This window comes from Megalobrama amblycephala, linkage group LG14 (assembly GCF_018812025.1).
Source record: "Megalobrama amblycephala isolate DHTTF-2021 linkage group LG14, ASM1881202v1, whole genome shotgun sequence".
Taxonomy (NCBI): domain Eukaryota; kingdom Metazoa; phylum Chordata; class Actinopteri; order Cypriniformes; family Xenocyprididae; genus Megalobrama; species Megalobrama amblycephala.
This window is the reverse complement of record NC_063057.1, coordinates 6,789,413-6,812,618: the sequence shown is the minus strand read 5'-3', so window position 1 is coordinate 6,812,618 and position 23,206 is coordinate 6,789,413. Positions and strand designations below refer to the sequence as shown.

Below are 23,206 nucleotides of genomic sequence, written 5' to 3'. Positions count from 1 at the left end.
GAAGCTGACGAAGCTCACAATCACAAATAATGTGCAACATAAACAACATGCTGAGGTCAGGTACGTTTCTCACTGCTGATCTGGTAAGAAAAGTTCAAACTCATTATATTTTACAAAAATCAACTTCTGACTCCTATATTTTCTGTAAGATCTCTGACCAAAGACCACAAACTTCACATCTTATTTTGGTAACACTTAGTTTTCACTTGTTAAACAGTAGTAAACATGAACAAATGCACGTCCTGATATTGCTGAGTTAGATGCGTTCCTGGGTCAACACATTTTGTTGATCCTGGAACAACATTCTAGTCTGAAAATTTAGTCTTAACCCTATTCCTACCCCTAAACCTAACCCTACCCATAAGTTATCCCAAAAATCAGAGGGAAATGATGGATGAATAACACTGATGTAGAAGCACCAATTCATGATTTTAAGCCTAAACTTGACATAATCTGTAAACTTGTCCCTCAAATCTGATTGGTTGATTTGAATGTTGTTCCAGGACAACATTCAAATTTTTTAAATCGCTCTAAAAATCCTTCTGTGGTGTTTGACATGTGCATAAAGATTTCAAGGTTTTGGTTCAGTCTTAAAGGTACACTCCACTTTTTTTGAAAATAGGCTCATTTTCCAACTCCCCTAGAGTTAAACAGTTGAGTTTTACCGTTTTCGAATCCATTCAGCCGATCTCCGGGTCTGGCTGGCGGTACCACTTTTAGCATAGCTTAGCATAGTTCATTGAATCTGATGAGACCAATAGCAGTTTCGATATTTTTCCTATTTAAAACATGACTCTTCTGTAGTTACATTGTGTACTAAGACCGACGGAAAATGAAAAGTTGTGATTTTCTATGTCTAGGAACTATGCTCTCATTCTGGCGAGCGTGCCTTGCAACCATGGAGAAATGAGAGGCACTGTGTAATATCATTGCGCCTGCTGCACACATGGTACGGCAGCAAAGCTCCTTGATTATTACGCGGGGATGAGAGTATAGTTCCTAGCCATATCGGCTTTTAATTTTCCGTCGGTCTTAGTACACGATGTAACTACAGAAGAGTTTTAAATAGGAAAAATATCGAAACTCTTTGGTCATTTATTAACAAGATGCTAACGGTCTAATTAGATTCAATGAACTATGCTAAGCTATGCTAAAAGTGGTACCTCCAGACCCGGAGATCGGCTGAATGGATTCGAAAACTGTAAAACTCAACTGTTTAACTCTAGGAGAGTTGTAAAATGAGCCTATTTTCAAAAAAAGTGGAGTGTTCCTTTAAGGCTCGTTCACACCAAGAACGATAACTATAACAATATTAGCATCCACACCATCGAATGATATTGTTCTGTTTATTTTATGTGCACTCTGCAGTTTTGTCGTCTACCACTTCAAATGTTTGAGCTCTTTATAATATAATCCCCATAAATTATAAACAGACTCTCTAAATGAGTGGTTTCAAATTTCCCCCTACTCTTATGTAAGCCCCTCCCATGACTGGTGAGGGAATCTGTTTTATTAGCTTAGCTCCTCCCCTGAGTGAGCTGTACAGTCCGCCATGTTTATCTCCTCGCCAGATCATTTAACAGCAGCATTCGAGTAAGAAATGTATTCTTATTAAAGCTGCTAAAGTTATTTAATCAAGAGCGGTGAGTGATTTTCTGTTTTTCTTTTGATTCATATTAACAGCATATACAGCATTAAGTACTGTATATTCCGCTGCTTCCACTTTAATACACAGATATAATACACACATGTGATTTCTTTCCTGCTGTTTACGTTCACAGACTGTGTTTGTGTGTTTTTGACATAACCTTGTGTGTATTTGACAGTTTAAGTGCAATAAGACGTGAAAGAGAAATGAGTTTAATACTCACGTGACGCACCGTCTGACGGCCAGCTTTCTGTGCCCATGCTTGGGATGAGCTCAGAAAAAACAAATATCAGAAGTTTAAACTGTTATGGCTTTAAAACGCATGCAAATAATAATTCTCATGATGACGAAGAACTGCATTGTCACGTGAGTGTGGCCTTGATAAAGATGATGATAAAATCAAATTGATGTTTTGTTTAATTTTTGGAAGAGCATCTGAGTTGTACGGGCTCCGCCCTCTTCTGGAAAGTGGGGTGGGGAGCAGCAGCTCATTTGCATTTAAAGAGACATGCACTCAAAAAAGGGCATTTACAACATTATAGTTGTGGCGTGGACTCTGCTATTGCTTTACAATTTAGGAGGTTTATTTTTTATCTTTTGTATCTTTATGGTTATCGTTATAGTTATCATCCTTACACCGTGTCTACAAAAGACGCAAGCGGCGCGATGTGACAAAAGACAATAGAACCCATTATAATCAGCGATATTGTCTACACTAGATACGGCAAGACGCAAGCGACATATCTCCGACAGTAAACTGATGCCTCGTTCTATTTATGACATACTGACACGAAGAACAAATGCTTTGCAATGGGCGCTTAGCCGCATCCAGTGTAGACGACATTTAGCTGTTGCGATGCGAGCGACAACGGTCACGTCCGGTGTAGAAACAGTGTTAATGTGAACAGGCCTTTACTGTTCAACAACACCTGCACTGACCAACGGTGCGTCCGAAATCGCATACTGTCTGAGTAGGTACTATCATGTGACTTGTTGTCACTGTTATGTGACCTACAGCCTCAGTTGCGTTGCTTCACTGCCTCTCCCGTGGTCTCATGGGATGGTAAAGTGTTCATCGAATGTTTACTTCAGAAGCAGTAGGTCATCCGTGTACTTGTTTTTTCTAATACTTTGTATTTTCTGACATACTGCTGTATTGTCATACAGCAGTATATAGCAGGGAAGTATTTGATTTTGGACGCAATGCAACGCAATGCAACTGTTCCTGTCTTTAAACGACCAAGCGACGGGTCATGTTTTCATAAATTGAGTCTTCTGATGTCACATCAGTGATCTTCGCCCCACTATCTGGTGGGCTTTGGTCTTTCTTGGGGTCCGTCACAGATGCTGCGTCTTTTGCAGAACAATGACGGACCAAAGAATATTCATCAGTCATTGAGGAGACGCCCCTGATCTCTCCTGACGCCGGCTCTGCGTTCGTGAAGTCGATGGAGGAATAATGAGGAGATTCTGGTGGTTTATGTGTAACGGCGTAAACACACTCGTCGTCACCATCAGAAGCAGTGGCCTGATGGAGCAGAAACACAGCAGAATCAGTGCTGAACGTCCGTTTGTGATAATATCTTTGAGAATTAATAGTGTGAGTTTGTTGAACTCACTGTTTGAGTCAGAATGAATCCAGATCTGTCATCTTGTCTGGTTCCTGAAGCTTTGGGATTCTTTCTTCTGAAAAAAAAATGTTTTTGAGGCCATCAAAAAATAGATTCTTACACTGTAAAACTCAATAAGTTCAGAATACTCAAAACATTTCAGGAAACGTATTACCTCAAAACATTTAAGCAAACTAACTCATTTTAAGTTAGTAGAATTTAACATTTTTGTGACAAGTGGGGCGGGGCCGAGAGCTGTGGAAACGGAGCAAAGGCTGGTGTGGGGCACAGGTGTCCCTCATTAACAATCATGTCACCGGCATCCCTTCACTCCCACAGTTCTCAGCCTCGCCCAACTCATCATAATGTTAATTACATACAGTTCATTTACATAAACATCACACAGATCTTGGTTAAATGTTAGATAGCAAATAACACATGCTATTATAACGATCAAAGAGACTGTCATCATATACTTGCACGTATATAATCAAACAACATACAGTATATGGAGTCTTTTGCAGCCCATCCTTAACCACAGGCTCTACTCTTCACCACAATGATAACATAACATAAACTAACATAACAGAACCCCCTGTGAATCCCAACATAACACAACATTAAACATTAACTTATGTTTCCCTATGTCAATCTTGTGCTAAAGTACACAAAATAACACTTAATTTCAACATTTATTTATACAGTCTGACGCAAAATATGCTGAGAATTAGAAATCTGCTGCAACTCAACTTAATCGTATTAAGTTCAGCTTACTACAATGACAATTTGAGTTCACACAACTTTTTTCTATTAAGTACAATGAACTTTCATTATTATTTGAGTGAAACAAACTCATTTCATTTGATTAATTTCACTGTTCAGTTTTTACAGTGTATATAATATATCAATCAGAATCACAAATCCTCCTTGTGATGAGGCTAGTAAAGTAAAATCTCATCAAATGAATGTGTGATCTGACTTTGTTTGGCTTTACACTGCAAAAATATAAAATATCTGAACATTCTTAAATGAAGATGCATTTACTTAAGAAGCCAAATGGCATATAAAAGTCTAGTTTTATGAAAAAATGTATCATAATGTCTTTCCTCAAATCACATTTGACTGGTGTACGCACCGTTCATAGCAGATCTTCATGATGCACAAGAGCATCATTGCTAACGCGCCGACAGCAGCTCCGAGCAGCATAGATGGATGATGGAAACCTGGAAAACAGTGTTTTATTGCTCAGAGTTTGGTCTTTTATAGATCACCACTCTTAATCAGTGCTGAGTAGATTACTTACAGATTATAGTCCATTAGTAACTGATTCTAAATTACATGACAGTGCAATGTAATCCATTTAGGTAATATAATCCGATTACTTTTAGATTACTTGTGACCTATAACATTAAATTGAATAGGATAAAATTGTACCATATTGACAAAAAAATAAAGAAAGAGAAATAATATATATTCTATTTGTTATCAATAACATGAAGTGCATTAAACACTAGATTACTTCAGGGTTTCTCAGACTGGGGTTCATGAAGGAACTGCAGTGAGTTTTTAATGAAAAGCTAATAATTAAATAAAAAATAATTTAAAAAAAATAATTTTAAGATAAAAAATTAACTTTTAGGATTTTGTAGTGTACTTCAAGCTCACATTCAATGCAAATTAAGCACACTTCTTTTTCATAAGGGTTAAATTATTCCAGAGATCTCATTGTGTTCATCAGATAAAGCTGTTGTGAGTGTCAGAGAAGTGAATCTCACCTGTCTCTGTCTTTGTCTTTGCTGTTGGTGTGACGGGATGAAACTTTTGGCTGGCACTGGCGGTGCCGTGAGTGTTTTTACTGAAACACTGCAGGACAGCCGTTTCTGTGAGGGGCTGATGGATGATTAGGACACTCTTCAAGGTTGTGTTTCCTGGAGTTTCGCTGCTGATGGACGTGTTTGTAGAGTTAGCGAGAACATTTCCAGATAGACGCCACTCTAGTGTAGGCGAGGGATTCCCATGAGCCTCACAGACACATGTGATTACGCTGCTTAGCTTACAAGAGCTGGAGATTTTGGGCGCAACTGAAAGAGAGAATATGATCATAAACTGTAGTTCTTGTGTAGGATCTGAGCAAAATAAAACGTTTTTTCTAGCACTTAAAGGAATAACTCAACCAAAAATGAAAATAAACCTATAATTTACTCAACCTTAAGACATATATGGTGTATATGGTGTATATGACCTTCTTTCAGCCGAACGCAATCACAGTTATATAAAATAATATCCTGGCTCTTCCCAGCTTTGTAATGGCACTGAATAGAGCCAGAGTTTTTGCTCCAAAAAATGCATCTATCCATCATAAATGTAATCCATACACCTCCAGGGGTTATCCTCATATCATATATTGTTGATGCAACTATCAAGTTTATCCTGAAGTGGCTTTTCGGGCTATAAACGTAAGAAGTAAATGGTCTCTTCTTTGCACCAATTGTCACATTTTCTGTCACCATTTCACAATTTCCCTAAACTATTGTTTATACAACACCTGTGACTGTCCAAAGCATGTGAATTTGAGCCATGCGATTGGCTGTTGGTTGCTAAGCATCAAGCCATAACATTTTAACACACATCATTTAACAACGCACAAGTGGCACCGAAATGCAGGGTTAATGATGTCAAAAGCAGTGCTATTCCTGCTCCAGATTCAGGTACTCCAGGTTTTCTTAACCCGGGTAAAAAGTGGTGCTAACGGTGCTTCTAAATTACAAGTGTGATACATTCCTTTACCTGTAGTTAAAAGTGGTCTTTAAAATGATTATAACCTGGTTGAGTGCAGTGTGAAAAGCCCTACAAAATTGAATAAGATCATGGCAAGAACAGAAGGGAACCCCATAACTTAGAGCTTATAGTGTACTGAAGTAGAAAAGAGAAACAAGCCTCGATTTTGAAGTTGGTTAGTTGCAGTTGGTTCCTGTAAGTCTACAACATGACACCCTAGTGAAAATGCTGTTATTGTGCTAAAAAACTCATTAAAGCTGCATTCACACTTTGTGGTCACTGGTCAGTGGCTGGTGGTGAGGTTGCTAGTGGGTGTTTCCTCTACTGGTTGCTTAGGAACGTTTGTTACTGATATTCACAGATGTTATTGGATGTTATTAGATGTTACAGACATTTTGGAGCAAAAAACTAAATATAAGAACATAAAATGCTTACTATTAAAGATAAACATGAAATAGGAAATGTCTCTGTGTACATACGGTGGTCCTTGCTGTGCTGAATGTTTTTTTTAACTGAACGAAACGTCCACAGATATGGCCACGATGGTAAAGAACACAATCCACAATGTTTAGTATAGTATACATTGAAGAATGTTGGGAACCAAACAATATTTGACCCCGTTGAAAAAAAAAATACTGAGAAAAAATACTAAGATGATATCTTTCTCAAAAAGAAAGTAAATCATACCGGTTTGGAATGACATGATGAGAAATGACAGAATTTTCATTTTTGTGTGAACCATATTCCGCTTTTAGTCTTTAATATTTGCATGTATTAAAATGTAGTGTGGTTCTGACACTTTTTTTTTACACATCTTTTAACACAAGTACAATTTTAGAGATGTGCAAATGTGAACATTTTTTCTCATGGTACATTCTGTACCGTAAAGTCTTATATTACTCATCCAATCATATTTTCCCATTACTTTAGCATACGGCTACTGATGCGTGATGTTTATAATTTTGTCAGAAAATAATTTGGTCTCATACCCCAGCATTTAATCACATTGCATTAGAATTATTTTAAAAAAAGGCTGTGGACAGCTTCTTGAACTTGAACATGTTGCTCTGTAACATGAGCTTTTACAAAAGGGTTACCAAATGTCTTTCAAAACACTCATGCAAAAGTACCACAGTTGTGTTACACTTATTTTACAGCATGCAACCGAACTTCAGCCTACTGTATTGTCGAACACCGTCAGCCTGTCACACGTTTTTGTTTGCGACTGCCAGTATGCACCCTTCATATAAGATATTGAACCATATAGAATGCTCTGTAGTTTATTTGATAAAATGGTCTTCAACTTAAGCTGTACATCAAGTTTTAGTAATTTAAACATGCTTTTGTGGTTTTTGCAACTCCTTTATAGTGTCTTTTCAGTGACTTGTGACTGTGTGAAACAGTATATACATCACATGCATTTATGGTGAAATTGCACCTTTTTAATGTCAATCCATGTTTATTTTCATCATAAGCAATGCATTTTAAATCCAAATGCAGTCTAGAGCAGTGTTGTGTGTTTGCTATAAGGGATCGGATTAAATGAGTGAATATAGCAGTGTAGTGCAGTAGCTTGTCTTTGTAACTTGTCATTTTCACATTTTTTGCATTTAGAGTATATTATGAGAATCGTCTCGGTTACGTATGTAACCCTCGTTCCCTGAAGGAGGGAACGGAGACGTACGTCAGTAGTGACCGACGAATTGGGATATCGCTTAGAGAGCCCTATCATCTTCGTGTAAACTAAAACAAGCCAATGGAATTGGCGTACGATATTTGCATAATGCGCACCGCCCCCGACAGGTGTATATAAATAGGAAGCAGATGCAATCGCACTCTGTTTTTCGCTGAGGAGACAACTGGTGTCCGCGCTACAGCGAGGGTACAGAAACTGTGGCGACGGGACGTACGTCTCCGTTCCCTCCTTCAGGGAACGAGGGTTACATACGTAACCGAGACGTTCCCTTTCAGTCGGTCACGTTCGACGTACGTCAGTAGTGACCGACGAATTGGGATCCCAACTAAAGCGCCACAGTTACGAAACCCCTTCCAGTGCCCAGCGCAAGCTCAGCCGCCCATAGCACCGGCTGACGGTGAAGGGGGCGAGCTTACACCGAGAGAGTCTACTGCTGTCTAACCACTACCCACTAAGTAACTAGACTACACTGGGGAAGCGAACCCGTAAGGGACGCTGCGGAGACCACTACCTACCCAATGGGGGAGGAGTTTACGTGGGAATACACATATGGACTGGCCCGGGGGGCAGTACGCATATGGAGTCCCTGGGATGGCTCCACCTGGTTAGGGGGAGACTCATCTGACAGGTGACAGCAGAGCTGGCTCTGCTAAGGGAAAGACACGGACTCGGCCCGTAGGGAGTTTTAAACCGTGGACAATTACACATATGGGACTGCTCACGTAGAGGGGTCACGACATATGGGCCCCAGCCAACAGACAGCGTCAGCGACGGATGTAGGCCTGGCACCAGACACTCCGCAATGTCCGAGCCGAAGGGGGAGGCGGAGGAACTCGACAGGGTTCGCCAAGCGGGGAACTCAACTGGAGTGAAGTATGCACGTATCCGGCCAGTGGCGGGAATGGCATTGCAAGCCGACACTTAGAGCAGGTACAACACGTCTACCGACTAGTGGATGCGAGTACACGTGAAGATACTGGCTCTACACGTAGGCTATAAAACCTAGCGAACGTGTTAGGTGTCGCCCAGCCCGCAGCTCTACAAATATCTGTCAGCGAGGCGCCATGAGCCAGCGCCCAGGAAGAGGCCACCCCTCTGGTGGAGTGGGCTCTCAACCCGAGCGGGCAAGGCACGCCCTGGGATTCATACGCCAAGGCGATGGCATCCACTATCCAGTGGGCCATCCTCTGCTTGGAGACAGCCTTTCCCCTCTGCTGGCCTCCGTAACAGATGAAGAGCTGATCTGAGGTCCTGAAGCTTCGCGTTCTATCCACGTAAACGCGCAGAGCGCGGACGGGACAGAGCAAAGCTAGGGCTGGGTCTGCCTCCTCCGAGGGCAGCGCTTGCAGGTTCACTACCTGATCTCTGAAGGGAGTGGTAGGAACCTTGGGCACGTATCCAGGCCGGGGTCTCAGAATAACGTGAGAATCACCGGGCCCGAATTCTAGGCACGTTTCGTCGACCGAAAATGCATGCAGATCCCCTACCCTCTTCAGGGAAGCCAATGCAACCAGAAGAACCGTCTTAAGAGACAATAGTTTCAGGTCGACTGATTGCAAAGGCTCAAAGGGATGACCCCGGAGAGCTGTGAGAACCAGGGTCAAATCCCAAGAGGGTACGGAGGAAGGGCGAGGAGGATTTAATCTCCTCGCTCCCCTCAGGAATCTGACGATCAGATCGTGTTTCCCCAGGGACTTACCCTCAACTGCGTGGTGATGTGCGGCGATAGCGGCAACATACACCTTCAGGGTGGAGGGAGACAGCCTTCGCTCCAACCCTTCTTGCAGGAAGGAAAGCACGGATCCGACCGAACATGATCGGGGGTCCTCTCGGCGAGAGGCGCACCATTCGACGAACAGGTTCCACTTCAACGCATAGAGACTCCTAGTGGAAGGAGCTCTAGCGGAAGTGATGGTGTCTACAACCGCTTGCGGGAGATCACTCAGAACCTCCGCATCCCGTCCAGGGACCACACGTGGAGGTTCCACAGATCGGGACGCGGGTGCCACAGGGTGCCCCGTCTCTGAGTCAGGGGGTCCTTCCTCAGAGGAATCGGCCAGGGAGATGCTGTCGCGAGGAGAATGAGGTCTGAGAACCAGGTCCGAGTGGGCCAATACGGAGCCACTAACAGAACCTGCTCCCCGTCCTCCCTGACCTTGCACATGAGTTGTGCGAGAAGGCTCACTGGGGGAAACGCATGTTTGCGCAGACCCGGGGGCCAGCTGTGTGCCAGGGCATCCGTGCCGAGCGTGCCGCCGGTCAGGGAATAAAACCACTGGCAGAGGGCAGTTTCCGGGGAGGCAAACAGGACTACCTGGGCCTCGCCGAAACGCTGCCAAATCAGCTGGACCGCCTGGGGGTGGAGCCGCCACTCGCCCGCAAGTAGATGCTGCCGTGACAGCTCGTCGGCTGCACGGTTGAGCACACCTGAGACACGAGTGGCCCGAAGGGACCTCAGAACCTTCTGACTCCACAACAAGAGATGGCGGGCGAGTTGCGACATGCGACGGAAGCGTAGACCACCTTGATGGTTGGTGTACGCAACTGCCGCAGTGCTTTGTGAGCGGACTAGAACGTGCTTGCCTGACAACAGCTTCTTGAAGCGGGCCAGCGCAAGACGAACCGCTAGCAACTCGAGGCAATTGGTATGCCAATGCAGCTGAGGCCCCGTCCAAAGACCTGTCACTGCATGCCCGTAGTACGTGGCCCCCCATCCCGTGGCAGAGACATCTGTGGAGACCACAGCGTGCCTGGACACTCGTTCGAGGGGTACTCCGGCCCGCAGGAACGAAGGGTCCAACCACCGGACAAGGGTGCGACGGCAGCTCGGTGTCGCGGGGACACGGAGCGTGCCGCACTGCCACGCCCATCTCGGGACCCGGCCGCGGAGCCAGTGTTGAAGCGGTCTCATATGAAGCAATCCGAGCAGCGTTACCGCGGCTGCAGATGCCATATGCCCCAGGAGCCTCTGAAAATCTTTCAGTGGAGCCGCTGTCCTGCGCTTGAGCGAGCTCAGGCAGTTCAACACCGACTGGACGCGCGCCTCGGTGAGACGCGCAGTCCGTGCGACCGAGTCTAGCTCGAGACCGGACAAGAGATCCTCTACCCGGGGGCGAGTTTGCTCTTGTCCCAGTTGACCTGAAGACCCAACCGGCTGGGAGCTACAACCATGTCGGGTAGGACTTTGTACTGACATGCCCGACCCTCGAACGCAGACCGACCTAGGAAGGGTCTGTGTCGAGGCAGAATCGAGACATGAAAGCACGCGTCCTTCAGGTCCATTGCTGCAAACCAATCCTGGGGACGGTCCAGGATTGGCCGTAGCCCACCGCCCTTTTTTGGTACAGTGAAGTAGGGGCTGTAGAGCCCCGACTTCATATCGGCTGGAGGGACCGGCTTGATTGTATCCTTCGCCAGGAGGACAGCAATCTCCACCCGGAGAACAGGTGCACTGTCCAACGATACCGGAGTGAAGTGGACAGCCCTGAAGACCGGGGGACGCCGGGCGAACTGAAACGCATAGCCGAGTCTGATAGTACGAATGAGCCAACTGGACAGGCTGGGGAGCGTGATCCACGCTTCCAGACACTGAGCCAGCGGGACCAAAGGCACCACAGACGCACCGGGGGTGGGGCAGCAAGGCAGAGAGGGACCCGACCCGGACGGCTTGGGGGCGGCCCGGAGTGGGGTCGGACTCTGCGAGGCAGCAGTGTGCATGGGAGACAGCGCACGGGGCGCGGTCTGCACCAACACACTGCCACCTGCTGGCGAATGAGGAGGGAGCTGTCAGCGGCGAGGCGGAGCCTGGCACACTGGCAGACACCCCTTGTTGTGACCTGGAGTTTGAGGAAACTGCTCTTTTTGTGAAAAAGTGGGTACCGCTGGACTCCGGAGAGCCAGCGGCGGTGGACAGACAAACACAAATTCCCCCCGGCCCTCCTCCGGGGGTGGGAGAGATGGTGGAAAACTCTCCCGAAGAGCAAGATCCTTCCCCTCCAGGTTGCCCGTCTCAGTGCCGTGTTTTGCTCTTGCGTTTACCACCGGGCTTAGCGGAGACGGGCTGGGCACCACGCCCGCGACCGGCACCCTGCTGTCTGGCTGGTGTAGGCTGCTGCTTTGCCGTCTTAGCAGGGGCGGAGGACGATGCAGGCGGGCGCCCTCGGCGACGAGCGGGCAGAGGCTGAGCCACGGGCGGCTGGGTGGAGGCAGCAGCGGACCGCCGTGGCATGACGTGACTGATAGCCTCAGCCTGCTTCTGTGCAGCGGAGAACTGTTGGGCGAAGCTCTCCACCGCGTCGCCGAATAGGCCGACCGGGGACACGGGGGAATTTAGGAACCGCTGCTTGTCGGCATCCCGCATGTCCGCGAGGGTCAGCCAGAGGTGGGGCTGCTGGACTACCAAGGTAGACATCGCGTGACCAACAGCGCGTGCTGTCACCTTCGTTGCCCGGAGGGCAAGGTCAGTGGCAGCGCGCAGCTCCCCCAGCAGCTGTTGGTCAGGACCTTCCTGGGGCATCTCCGACAGCGCCTTTGCCTGGTGAACCTGCAAGAGGGCCATCGCGTGCAGGGCGGAGGCAGCCTGCCCACAGGAACTGTAAGCTTTCTCAGTCAGACCGGCTGAGAACTTACAGGCCCGGGACGGGAGACGCGGCTCACCACGCCAGCCAGTGGCTGTTGGACACAACTGCATCGCAACAGACCGCTCGACTGGCGGGATCCTCGCGTACCCCCTGGCTACCCCGCCGTCCAGGGAGGTGAAGGCGGACGGGGGGCCAGGCCTGGTACGGGCACTATACGGTGTCTGCCAAGACCTGGTCACCTCATCATGCACCTCCGGGAAGAAAGGCATTGGGGCGGGACGCTGAGGCTGCCCAGCGCGACCCCCCCCCAAGTACCAATCATCCAGCCGAGATGGGCCGGGACAGGGTGGAGGGTTCCACTCGAGCCCGACGCACAAGGCTGCCCGAGAGAGCACAGCCGAGAGTTCGGGATCCGACTCGGCCACCGCTACCGTCCCGGAGGGCGGCAGCGCGTCCGGATCTTCCTCCCCCGAATTCTCAAACTCGCCTTCCGACGCAGCGACCGACATCTGATCCTCCGCCGGCGCACCAAAGGTAACGGCTGGACAGTCCGAAGAGGGCCCAGCGGAAACCAACGGGCGAAAGATGGGTTGCAGTGCTGGCGAGGGGGCAGGGGCCCGAGGAGCGTTTCCGCTCGGCGGGGGAGCCCTGACCGTTATCCTCAGGCCGCCCTCCCTATACAGCGCCGTACCGTCCTTCCGGTTCCCAGGGCCGGAAAAAACGGTCGTACGCGGCATAGGAGAGGGGACTCCCGCTTCCTGAGACTTCAGGAAGGAGAGCCTCGACCTCAGCACCGCGATGGTCATGTTCCCGCAATGGGAACATGAACCATCCACAAAAGCTGCCTCAGCGTGCTGAACGCCCAAACACGAGATGCAGCGATTGTGCCCATCAGCAGGGACCAGGGAACGACCGCACCCAGTAACGCACAGACGAAATGACATACTGTCAGGGTTCGTCTGTAAAGCTCTTTTAGAAGGGGAAGTCAACTCACTCGTGCTGAAGCACCCAGGGAGCGACGCGATGTGTCAGGTACACCACTCCCTGACACACCGAGGAACCGGCCCAAATCGCTCACACACACACTCTTTGTGTTGCTGTGAAAACAGCAGTTTTAGAGCTTATAGCTCAGCTCCTCGGACACTCGCGACCTCGCTGAACGTGCCCTCTTCACCAGCACTGAAGCTCGCTGTAACCCTCTTCTTGAGGCAATGTTTTAGTTCAAAAAACAAACGAAGAAAGGAGTCTTCAAACAGGACACCAGTAAATGGCTCCGAAGCGAAAGACAGAGTGCGATTGCATCTGCTTCCTATTTATATACACCTGTCGGGGGCGGTGCGCATTATGCAAATATCGCACGCCAATTCCATTGGCTTGTTTTAGTTTACACGAAGATGATAGGGCTCTCTAAGCGATATCCCAATTCGTCGGTCACTACTGACGTACGTCGAACGTGACCGACTGAAAGGGAACAGTTAATTCAGTACTCTTGAATGTAACTGATTTCTAATAGCGATTACCAAGCATTCACAATGAACATCCATTATGAATATTTTCCACATTTTAAAAATAATAGTAAAGACATCAACACTATGAAATAACACTAGTGAAAGAAGTATGGCAAATATTTAGCTGTATTTATATTTTGCAGTAAAAGTGAAGGCTTCATGCATTGTATATACTATTAAAAAATGCATATAATATATTTAAAAAATATACATGAAAATTAAGTATTTACAGTGGTGGTCAAAATTATTGCCACCCTTGGTAAATATGATCAAAGATGACTATAAAAATAAATCTGCATTGTTTATCCTTTTGATCTTTAATTCATAAAATTATGAACCCCCACTTTCAATTCTTTTCCTTCAATGAAAGGTTATGTTTTTGCTAATTTTATGAATTAAAGATCAAAAGGATAAACAATGCAGATTTTTTATAGTCATCTTTGATCATATTTACCAAAGGTGCCAATAATTCTGACCAACACTGTATATACTTCTTTTTTTTTTTTTTATATGTTGTATTTATTTTTAATTTTATTTTTTAGCTTTTCAATTTAAAATCTCCAGTCTAATAAACTAATGATTGTGAGTAAATCAGATCAGGCTCTTGATACTCACACTGGACGTCCAGCAGCACTGATGCGTTCTGAGCGCCGTGTTTGTTCTGAGCTGTACAGACGTATCGTCCGCTGTGTGTCGGGTCGATGTTGTTGATGGTCAGGTTCTGTCCGGTCTGCACTGGTTTCAGGTGTTCTTCAGTGTCTCTGTACCAGGTGTAGTTGAGCTCCGGTGGGTTTGCATCACTGCTGCAGCTCAGAGTCACTGAACGACCCTCCAGAACAACACCAGATGGACTTACATGTGCAGATGTGTTTTTAGGAGCATCTGATGGAGGAGAAAATAATTAAGGTCATCACATTTTTTGAATAATAGTAAAGTCATTAATGTTGTGAAATAACACTAATGTAAGTATGGAAGTAATTATTGAAAAATAAAACTGCTTTTTAAATAGTGCTGAAGGAATTCACAATAATAAAAATAGTATCAGCACAGTATAAAAGGTTTAAATTATAGATTAACAAAGTAATATTTATTATATGTGCATTTAGTTCCTGTTGTTCACTGAACATTTACAAGCCTAGTAAATGATGAAAAAGCTGTTTAAATGAAGTTCATTAATTAGAACAGTTGATAATGATGCTCTGTACAAAACAAATGACTTAAATCTTTGGAGTTAAAATAACAGGTAAGGTTTATATATATATTAGGGTTGTAACGATATACCGGTATGATATACCAGTATACCGGTATATTTTCTCGTTTTTATATAAATCTCATTTGTTTAAAAGAACAGGCGAATCTCAACATAACACCGACTGTTACGTAACAGTCGGGGTGTACGCTCCCAATATTTGCATATGCCAGCCCACGTTTCCAACATTATAAAAGGCATTAGACAAGGGAAGCCAGTATTAACGTCTGGATCTGTGCACAACCAAATCATCAGACTAGTTAAGCAAGCAAGAACAATAGTGAAAAATGGCAGATGGAACAATAATAACTGACATGATCCATGATATCATGATATTTTTAGTGATATTTGTAAACTGTTTTTCTAAATATTTCGTTTGCATGTTGCTAATGTACTGTTAAATGTGGTTAAAGTTACCATCGGTTATTACTGTATTCACGGAGACAAGAGAGCGTCGCTATTTTCATTTTTAAACACTTGCAGTCTGCATAATGCATAAACACAACTTCATTCTTTATAAATCTCTCCAACAGAGTAGCATTAGCCGTTAGCCACGGAGCACTATCAAACTCATTCAAAATCAGAAGTAAACAATATAACAGTATACAATACTCACATAATCCGACGCATGCATGCTGCATGCATGACGAACACTTTGTAAAGATCCATTTTGAGGGTTATATTAGCTGTGTAAACTTTGTTAAGGCACTGTTCAAGGCAAGCGCGAGCTCTGTGGGCGTGGACCACAGGATTTAAAGGGGCCGCAGCATAAAATCGGCGCATTTATAATGATGCCCCAAAATAGGCAGTTAAAAAAATTAATTAAAAAAAAATCTATGGGGTATTTTGATCTGAAACTTCACAGACACATTCAGGCGACATCTTAGACTTATATTACATCTTTTAAAAACATAATCTAGGGCACCTTTAAGTATTTGCCGTCTAGTTATCAGAGGACATGAACACAAACATATCCACGGTTGCTCTGAGATAGTGCTTAATGAGCATTTCATCATTTTATTTGAGAAAAACCATTGTCAAATACACTGAAAATCAAAGCTCTTCACTACATCCCGTCAAAATAAAAGACCGGTTTTTAACTCGAAGAAATTGACAAATTATTTATGATTGTTAAATAGAATGTACTTCTCAAAATAATTATAAAAAAAGTTAATTTCATTTCCATCATTTTTGATAATATTTGTATTAAAAAAATAAAAGCCAGAATAATTAAGTCAAAGCAGAATTTCTGAATTTTAATTATTAATAAAAGTTGTTCAATTTCTAATCCATAATAATTTATTAAATGTATTTGATTGTTTTTGATTATTGAAATCTGAATAGAGAAAACAAACATTTTAATTAATTTATTGGTCATTTTAATTGATGATATAAATAAAAATTGATTGTTTAATACCTTACACCGTGATAACGTGAAACCGTGATATTTACTCAGACGGTTATCATACCGTGGAAATCTCATACCGTTACAACCCTAATATATATATATATATATATATATATATATATATATATATATATATATGTATAAATAGTGACAAAGCATTCGCTGTAACTTTACTTTAAAGAAATTTTAGTAAAAGTGAAGGTTTTATATTAAAAAAAAAATGTAAATATAAATATTTAATATAATGTTTATATTTGAGATTTTGTGTATTTATTTACACTATTACTCTCTCTCTCTCTGCATATAAAATATATGCATTATGCAATATTTTATATACTTATTTATTTATAGTTTATATGTATGTATGTATAAAGTCTAAAATCTAATCTCCAGTCTAATAATCTAGTGATTGTGAGTAAATCAGATCAGGCTCTTGATACTCACACTGGACGTCCAGCAGCACTGATGCGTTCTGAGCGCCGTGTTTGTTCTGAGCTGTACAGACGTATCGTCCGCTGTGTGTCGGGTCGGTGTTGTTGATGGTCAGGTTCTGTCCGGTCTGCACTGGTTTCAGGTGTTCTTCAGTGTCTCTGTACCAGGTGTAGTTGAGCTCCGGTGGGTTTGCATCACTGCTGCAGCTCAGAGTCACTGAACGACCCTCCAGAACAAAACCAGATGGACTTACATGTGCAGATGTGTTTTTAGGAGCATCTAATGGAGGAGAAAAACATTTAGGTCATCATATTTTTTGAATAATAGTAAAGTCATTAATGCTATGAAATAACACTAATATAAGTATGGGAAGTAATTATTGAAAAATAAAAATGCTTTTTAAATAGTACTGAAGGAATTCACATTAATGTGAATTCCTTCCATGTAAAAAGGGTCCTCTGTCAGCAGTTTAAAAGACTACAAATTATAGATTAACAAAGTAATGTTTATTTGCATTTAGTTCCTATTGTTCACTGTACATTTACAAGCCTAGTAAAGGATGAAAAAGCTGTTTAAATGAAGATTATTTATAATAACGGTTAATAATGATGCTCTGTGCAAAACAAGTGACTTAAATCTTTGGAATTAAAGGAACAGTAAAGGTTTATATATATATATATATATATATATATATATATATATATATAACAAATAGTGACACAAAGCATTCACTGTAACTTAACTTTAAAGAAATGTGAGTAAAAGTGAAGGTTTTATATTCAAAAAAATGTAAATATAAATATTTAATATAATGTTTATATTTTATATTTTGTGTATTTATTTACACTATTACTCTCTCTCTCTGTATATAAAATATATGCATTATGCAATATTTTATATACTTATTTATTTATAGTTTATTTGTGTGTATGTATGAAGTCTGAAATCTCCAGTCTAATAATCTAGTGATTGTGAGTAAATCAGATCAGGCTCTTGATACTCACACTGGACGTCCAGCAGCACTGATGCGTTCTGAGCGCCGTGTTTGTTCTGAGCTGTACAGACGTATCGTCCGCTGTGTGTCGGGTCGGTGTTGTTGATGGTCAGGTTCTGTCCGGTCTGCACTGGTTTCAGGTGTTCTTCAGTGTCTCTGTACCAGGTGTAGTTGAGCTCCGGTGGGTTTGCATCACTGCTGCAGCTCAGAGTCACTAAACGACCCTCCAGAACAACACCAGATGGACTTACATGTGCAGATGTGTTTTTAGGAGCATCTGATGGAGGAGAAAAACAAAACATTTTTTGAATAATAGTAAAGTCATTAATGCTATGAAATAACACTAATGTAAGTATGGGAAGAAATTTGTGAAAAATAAAAATGCTTTTTAAGTAGTACTGAAATAATTCACATTAATGTGAACTCCTTCCGTGTAAACAGGGTCCACTGTCAGCAGTTTAAAAAACTACAAATTATATAGATAAACAAAGTAATGTTTATTATATTTGCATTTAGTTCCTGTTGTTCACTGTACATTTACAAGCCTAGTAAAGGATGAAAAAGCTGTTTAAATGAAGATCATTTATAATAACAGTTGATGCTCTGTGCAAAACAAGTGACTTAAATCTTTGGAGTTAAAGCAACAGTGAAGGTTTATATATTTATAAAAAATAGTGATACAGAGCATTGACTGTAACTTTACTTTAAAGAAATTTAAGTAAAAGTGAAGGTTTTATATAAAAAAAAAATATATAAAATATTTAATATTTATATTTTATATTTTGTGTATTTACATTATTCCTCTCTCTCTGCACATAAAATAAATTATAAGCATTATTATGCAATATTTTATATACTTTTTTATTTATAGTTTATATGTGTGTATGTATAAAGTCTGAAATCTCCAGTCTAATAATCTAGTGATTGTGAGTAAATCAGATCAGGCTCTTGATACTCACACTGGACGTCCAGCAGCACTGATGCGTTCTGAGCGCCGTGTTTGTTCTGAGCTGTACAGACGTATCGTCCGCTGTGTGTCGGGTCGGGGTTGCTGAAGGTCAGGTTCTGTCCGGTCTGCACTGGTTTCAGGTGTTCTTCAGTGTCTCTGTACCAGGTGTAGTTGAGCTCCGGTGGGTTTGCATCACTGCTGCAGCTCAGAGTCACTGAACGACCCTCCAGAACAAAACCAGATGGACTTACATGTGCAGATGTGTTTTTAAGAGCATCTGATGGAGGAGAAAAACATTTAGGCAATTATGTTATGATTAACAACATTAATTCTAGATGATCAGACAGTATTGATTGAAATAATCCGTCTTACACTGAACTCGTAGCGTACGGGACTCGTTTCGTGATTTTGTGATGTTCTGCTGAAGCTGGTGTGTTACAGTGCAGGTGAAAGTGGCTGAATGATGACGGTGAGTTACAGTGAAGATCAGATCAGAGATCAGCTCAGTTTCGCTCTGACGCTGATGTTGTGTGACGATCTCCTTGAGGAGGTGTTCAGGAGACGAGCTCCATGTGAGAACTGCTGGACGAGAGGAACAGAAGATCTTAGTCGAGCAGCGCAGATTCACAGAGCTTCCCTCCTTCACCTTCTTCACCTCCTGCTGATCCTTCAACAGACTCACTGTGGGTTTGGGTGGAGAATCTACAACACACAGAGATACAGACAAACATTACAGGATCACATGGATCATCATATCATACAGTATTGTACAGTAGAAGATTTATTTTTCATTCATGTCCAGTCACATTATCCGATTCATTTAGCATTGGGGATGTAAGCTATTTTCTGTGAATGTGTGAGATCTCTGATTCATTAACCGCTATAGACCTTATGCCCAGAGAAACAAGTGTGGAGCCATCTTTAGGATTTTGTGTTTCAGTTTTTGCAGTAACTCTGTATATTTCTATGGCATCACTGTTGAAGAGTAATTAGCTGGTGAAGAGGATTTACTTATTGTAGAGTTAAAGACAGTTATCACGAGCGCTGTAATGTTTGAAGAGGATGTCATAACAAATCCCAGTAGACCAGGAAGATTTTAAAATGAGCGGTTTATTCATAAATCCATAAGATCTTACCTTCATGCTGTGGAAATACAAACGAGTGCGGCACTGAAAAGGGGCGGAGCTACATAAGGTCTATAGGTCAATAACTAGAAGAATAACAGTGCAGTAAATGGTGAAACTACTTGCTCTGCAAACCAGTATGTTTATGATCATGATAATATAGGTTAAAATAATATGATCATTTTCAGGTTTAAATATTAAGCTGCATAACAGACTGTTTTGTACAGGTAAATAACTGAAAGCGTATGACACCGGAAGCTTCACACAATCATGTTACAAATGGCCGCTCTGCACTTACATTAAGACAGAAACAGCATGAACAATATGACACTCACCTATGACGACAATTTCAACAGTTTTTGGGTAGCTATGTTTCAGTTTACCGTTGGTCTCAATTCTGAAGGAATATGACCCATTATCTTTCTGCTCGACATTATTGAAGCGGGTGGTGCAGTTTTTCTCTGTAGGAGTGCCAAATATTTCTCCTCTTAACGGTCCAATGTCGGGGCGACTGGAGTCAAACACTTCAGTGGTTCTGTCTTTATTCCATTTGCCTTTATACCATATTCTCTTTGCACTATCAATGAGATCATTTTTAAAGTCTTGTTTAATATCAAATGTGCAGGGTATGAAAACACAGGATCCTTCTAGAGCTTCTACTCTCTTCGGCAGATTGATTTTAGAAACACAGAAAACTCCTAAAACACACACAGACAAGAGGAAGTGATCACACAGAGTTCACATGCAGAATAAACTGCAGCTCTTATTGCTCTTTAATCTTACAAAGCTCACATGAAAATGCTTTCAGAATATTAATTCAGCAGAGAATAATCCATAAGAACGAGACCTTGTATCAGACATCCAGTGAGGAGGAACGTCACAGATATTTCCATCATGTACATTCACTCCACCTTACAACAGAAAATACAAACACACAATCATATACACTCTTAAAATAAAGGATCTTTATTGGCATCGATGGTTCATGAAGAACCTTAAACATCCCTGAAATCTTTCCATTCCACAGAAAGCTCTTTATAGTGGAAAAAAGATTCTTTAGATTATTAAAATGTTCTTCATATTAAGAAAAAATGGTTCTTTTAAGAAGTGAAAAGTTCTTCAGGGAATCATGAATTGCTCTTTATGAAATCGCTGTGGAAAAAAAAAACCTTTTGGAACCTTTATTTTTAAGTGTATAAACTTTTAACAGTTATTTCTTTGTATGAATTTTTAGCTCTTAATGTAAACTCATATAATTTCTAATGTCCAAAAACTATTTTTCATGAGTGACATAAATGTCATGAGAAAAAATACAGGCTACTAAATCAAATCTTTTCAGAAAGATTAAAACAGGACCTGCTCATCTTGAACAACTCAACCTCAGAGCATCAAAACACTGAAGATCTCAAAACGACAGAAGTTTTAGTGTGTAAATGACTTACCAGAGAAGAGTGAAAGAGCTGCAGCGCTCGACTGTGACGCTTTTACACTGATATAGAGAGAGATGTGTGTGAAGACGACTCGTCTTTACTGCTATTAGAGTTTATACCACTTCCCGTTTCAGTCTGAACAAAATAACAACAGCCAGACTGGGTAATATATGCAAATCAGTATGAAGCTCACTGGATAATATTAAAAAAACATATCTTTAAAATTAGTTGAAACATCTTGTGAGATTCAGTGTAGAAATAATAATTCTCAACTCAATAATTCTCAAAGATTATTCAGGAATAAGTGTTGAATCACATTTAAAATCCGCAATCCTAAAACACTATACAGCAATTAAGGAAACATTTTCATTTTAATTTCTTTGTGTTTCTTACTTTGTTAAAGGTTGGCTATTATATATCAAGATATATAATATTACAGTACAAAACATAGGAAATTCAGCACTAAATAGCTGGCAGATTCTTTCTTACCCAAGATACTAACAGAAACTGAAAGCAGAACAGATTTCTGCAAAATACTGCTGTTTGTTTCTCTAATCACGACACCGATGATAAAATGTATGGAAGCTTGTTTCTGCCACAGAATAAAAAGTTAATTGTGACTTTTTTAATCTCACGATTCTGATTTTTTTCCCTTGCAATTGCAATTTTATATCTCATAATTCAGACATTATTACTCTCAGTTGCAGTGGTGCTGCTAGGCCAGGGATTGCTGGGACTGAAACCCCATCAGAAATATTTATAGCACCAGCACAGCACCACCAAGGATTTCCTGATGATTTTCCTATTTTTTACTCTCTGTGTCACTTTTTAATTTAAAATAAAAAGTTTTAAAAACGTAAAAAATGAAATAACTTTTAAAGGGGTCATAAACTGCATTTGTAAATTATTTTATACTTTTTCCTGAGTTGCACTTATAATGTTAGTATGATTTTTTTTAATCAAAAATTTTAATAATTTAGAAATAAAGGGCCATTTTTTACCCTGGCTTTAGCCTAGGGCTGGACTATACAGCTAAAAAAAGTATCACGGTATAATGTTTCATATCATTCGGAATGGATCATTATTTGTTTATTTATTTTCAGAGGTCTAACTTCTTTTAATCAAAGACCATAGAAAATTTTTTTGAATTGAATCACTGTGTTTTATAGACCCAATTTATTAAGGAAAACAACAAACATTCTTTTCTAACATTCATAAACAAATTCAAATTTAAACAAAATATCTTCTTTCCTGTATCTTTAACGAAGATTTAGTCCTTCTGAGGCCACAAGAGGGCGCAATAAGAAAATATTATGTCCTTTATATGTTGCTTATTTGCGCCCTCTTGTGGCCTCCCTCAGGACATGCCGGGGGTGGGGGGTATCATCAGTAACCCCAACAGTTATCATCAGTAATATTGTCAATAAAACAGAATTCATTTGAACTATAATTAATTAATGACAATGTGTACAAAACTGTAACAAAAAAAGCTCTCAAAAGTCGGAAAACACAGTTTTAACAAAGATTAATTTATATTTATTTTATACAGTGAACACTATAGTGTTATTTTACATTTCTGTACATGAACACTACTGTTAGACATTACTGTATTTGTAACTTTGTATATTGCAGATCTTACATTTTCCTGACTGTTCACTTGTCTTTAATGTTTGAACTTGGTAACTTGTTTGCTGTGGTATCAAAGTACATAAAGTATGCTTTAAGTAATAAATAGAAAGAAAAGTTAAAGCTGCAGTAGGGAGTTTTTAGAAAACGTTGGCTTAACCTGAAAATTTGAAC

The 23,206-nt window shown here is 41.7% G+C and overlaps 3 protein-coding genes across 4 annotated transcripts in view; all 3 read right to left on the bottom strand.

Annotated features, from left to right (window-relative positions):
- si:ch73-177h5.3 (hemicentin-1) overlaps nt 1-19,145 on the bottom strand; it is a gene marked incomplete at its 5' end in the record, with an annotated part of 100,734 nt that extends 81,589 nt beyond the window's left edge. The window contains 4 exons of the mRNA XM_048156219.1: nt 14,436-14,702; nt 16,922-17,188; nt 17,914-18,180; nt 18,863-19,145. Of these exons, the coding sequence (XP_048012176.1) occupies nt 14,436-14,702; nt 16,922-17,188; nt 17,914-18,180; nt 18,863-19,145 (1,084 nt within the window). The remainder of the gene's footprint in view (nt 1-14,435; nt 14,703-16,921; nt 17,189-17,913; nt 18,181-18,862) is intronic.
- Nucleotides 1,246-5,623, bottom strand: LOC125244655. Its single transcript, XM_048154804.1, has 4 exons — nt 5,034-5,623; nt 4,394-4,481; nt 3,268-3,334; nt 1,246-3,176 (listed from the first exon to the last, which is right to left on the bottom strand). Exons 1-4 carry the CDS (start codon nt 5,359-5,361, stop codon nt 2,880-2,882), a joined length of 780 nt encoding a protein of 259 aa, XP_048010761.1. The 5' UTR covers nt 5,362-5,623; the 3' UTR covers nt 1,246-2,879.
- LOC125244654 (sialic acid-binding Ig-like lectin 13) lies at nt 19,125-21,701 on the bottom strand. Of its 2 annotated transcripts, XM_048154800.1 has the most exons (4): nt 21,419-21,701; nt 20,824-20,887; nt 20,312-20,674; nt 19,127-19,554 (listed from the first exon to the last, which is right to left on the bottom strand). In XM_048154800.1, exons 2-4 carry the CDS (start codon nt 20,876-20,878, stop codon nt 19,184-19,186), a joined length of 789 nt encoding a protein of 262 aa, XP_048010757.1. In that variant the 5' UTR covers nt 20,879-20,887; nt 21,419-21,701; the 3' UTR covers nt 19,127-19,183. The 2 variants fall into 2 exon arrangements, with proteins under 2 accessions (XP_048010760.1, XP_048010757.1); XM_048154803.1 differs by lacking the exon at nt 21,419-21,701 and having other exon boundaries at nt 19,125-19,554; nt 20,824-21,016.
- Nucleotides 21,702-23,206: the final 1,505 nt, after the last annotated feature.

Coding starts and splice junctions, on each gene's coding strand:
- LOC125244655 (XM_048154804.1), bottom strand. CDS start 5,361: ATGATCATATTCTCTCTTTCAGTTGCGCCCAAAATCTCCAGCTCTTGT. Junction 3,335..4,393: donor ATGAAGATCTGCTATGAACG/GTGCGTACACCA, acceptor TTTTTTTTTCAG/AAGAAAGAATCCCAAAGCTT. Junction 3,177..3,267: donor GATTCATTCTGACTCAAACA/GTGAGTTCAACA, acceptor CTGCTCCATCAG/GCCACTGCTTCTGATGGTGA.
- LOC125244654 (XM_048154800.1), bottom strand. CDS start 20,878: ATGTACATGATGGAAATATCTGTGACGTTCCTCCTCACTGGATGTCTG. Junction 20,675..20,823: donor CACTGGATGTCTGATACAAG/GTCTCGTTCTTA, acceptor TGTGTGTTTTAG/GAGTTTTCTGTGTTTCTAAA. Junction 19,555..20,311: donor TGTTGAAATTGTCGTCATAG/GTGAGTGTCATA, acceptor TGTGTGTTGTAG/ATTCTCCACCCAAACCCACA.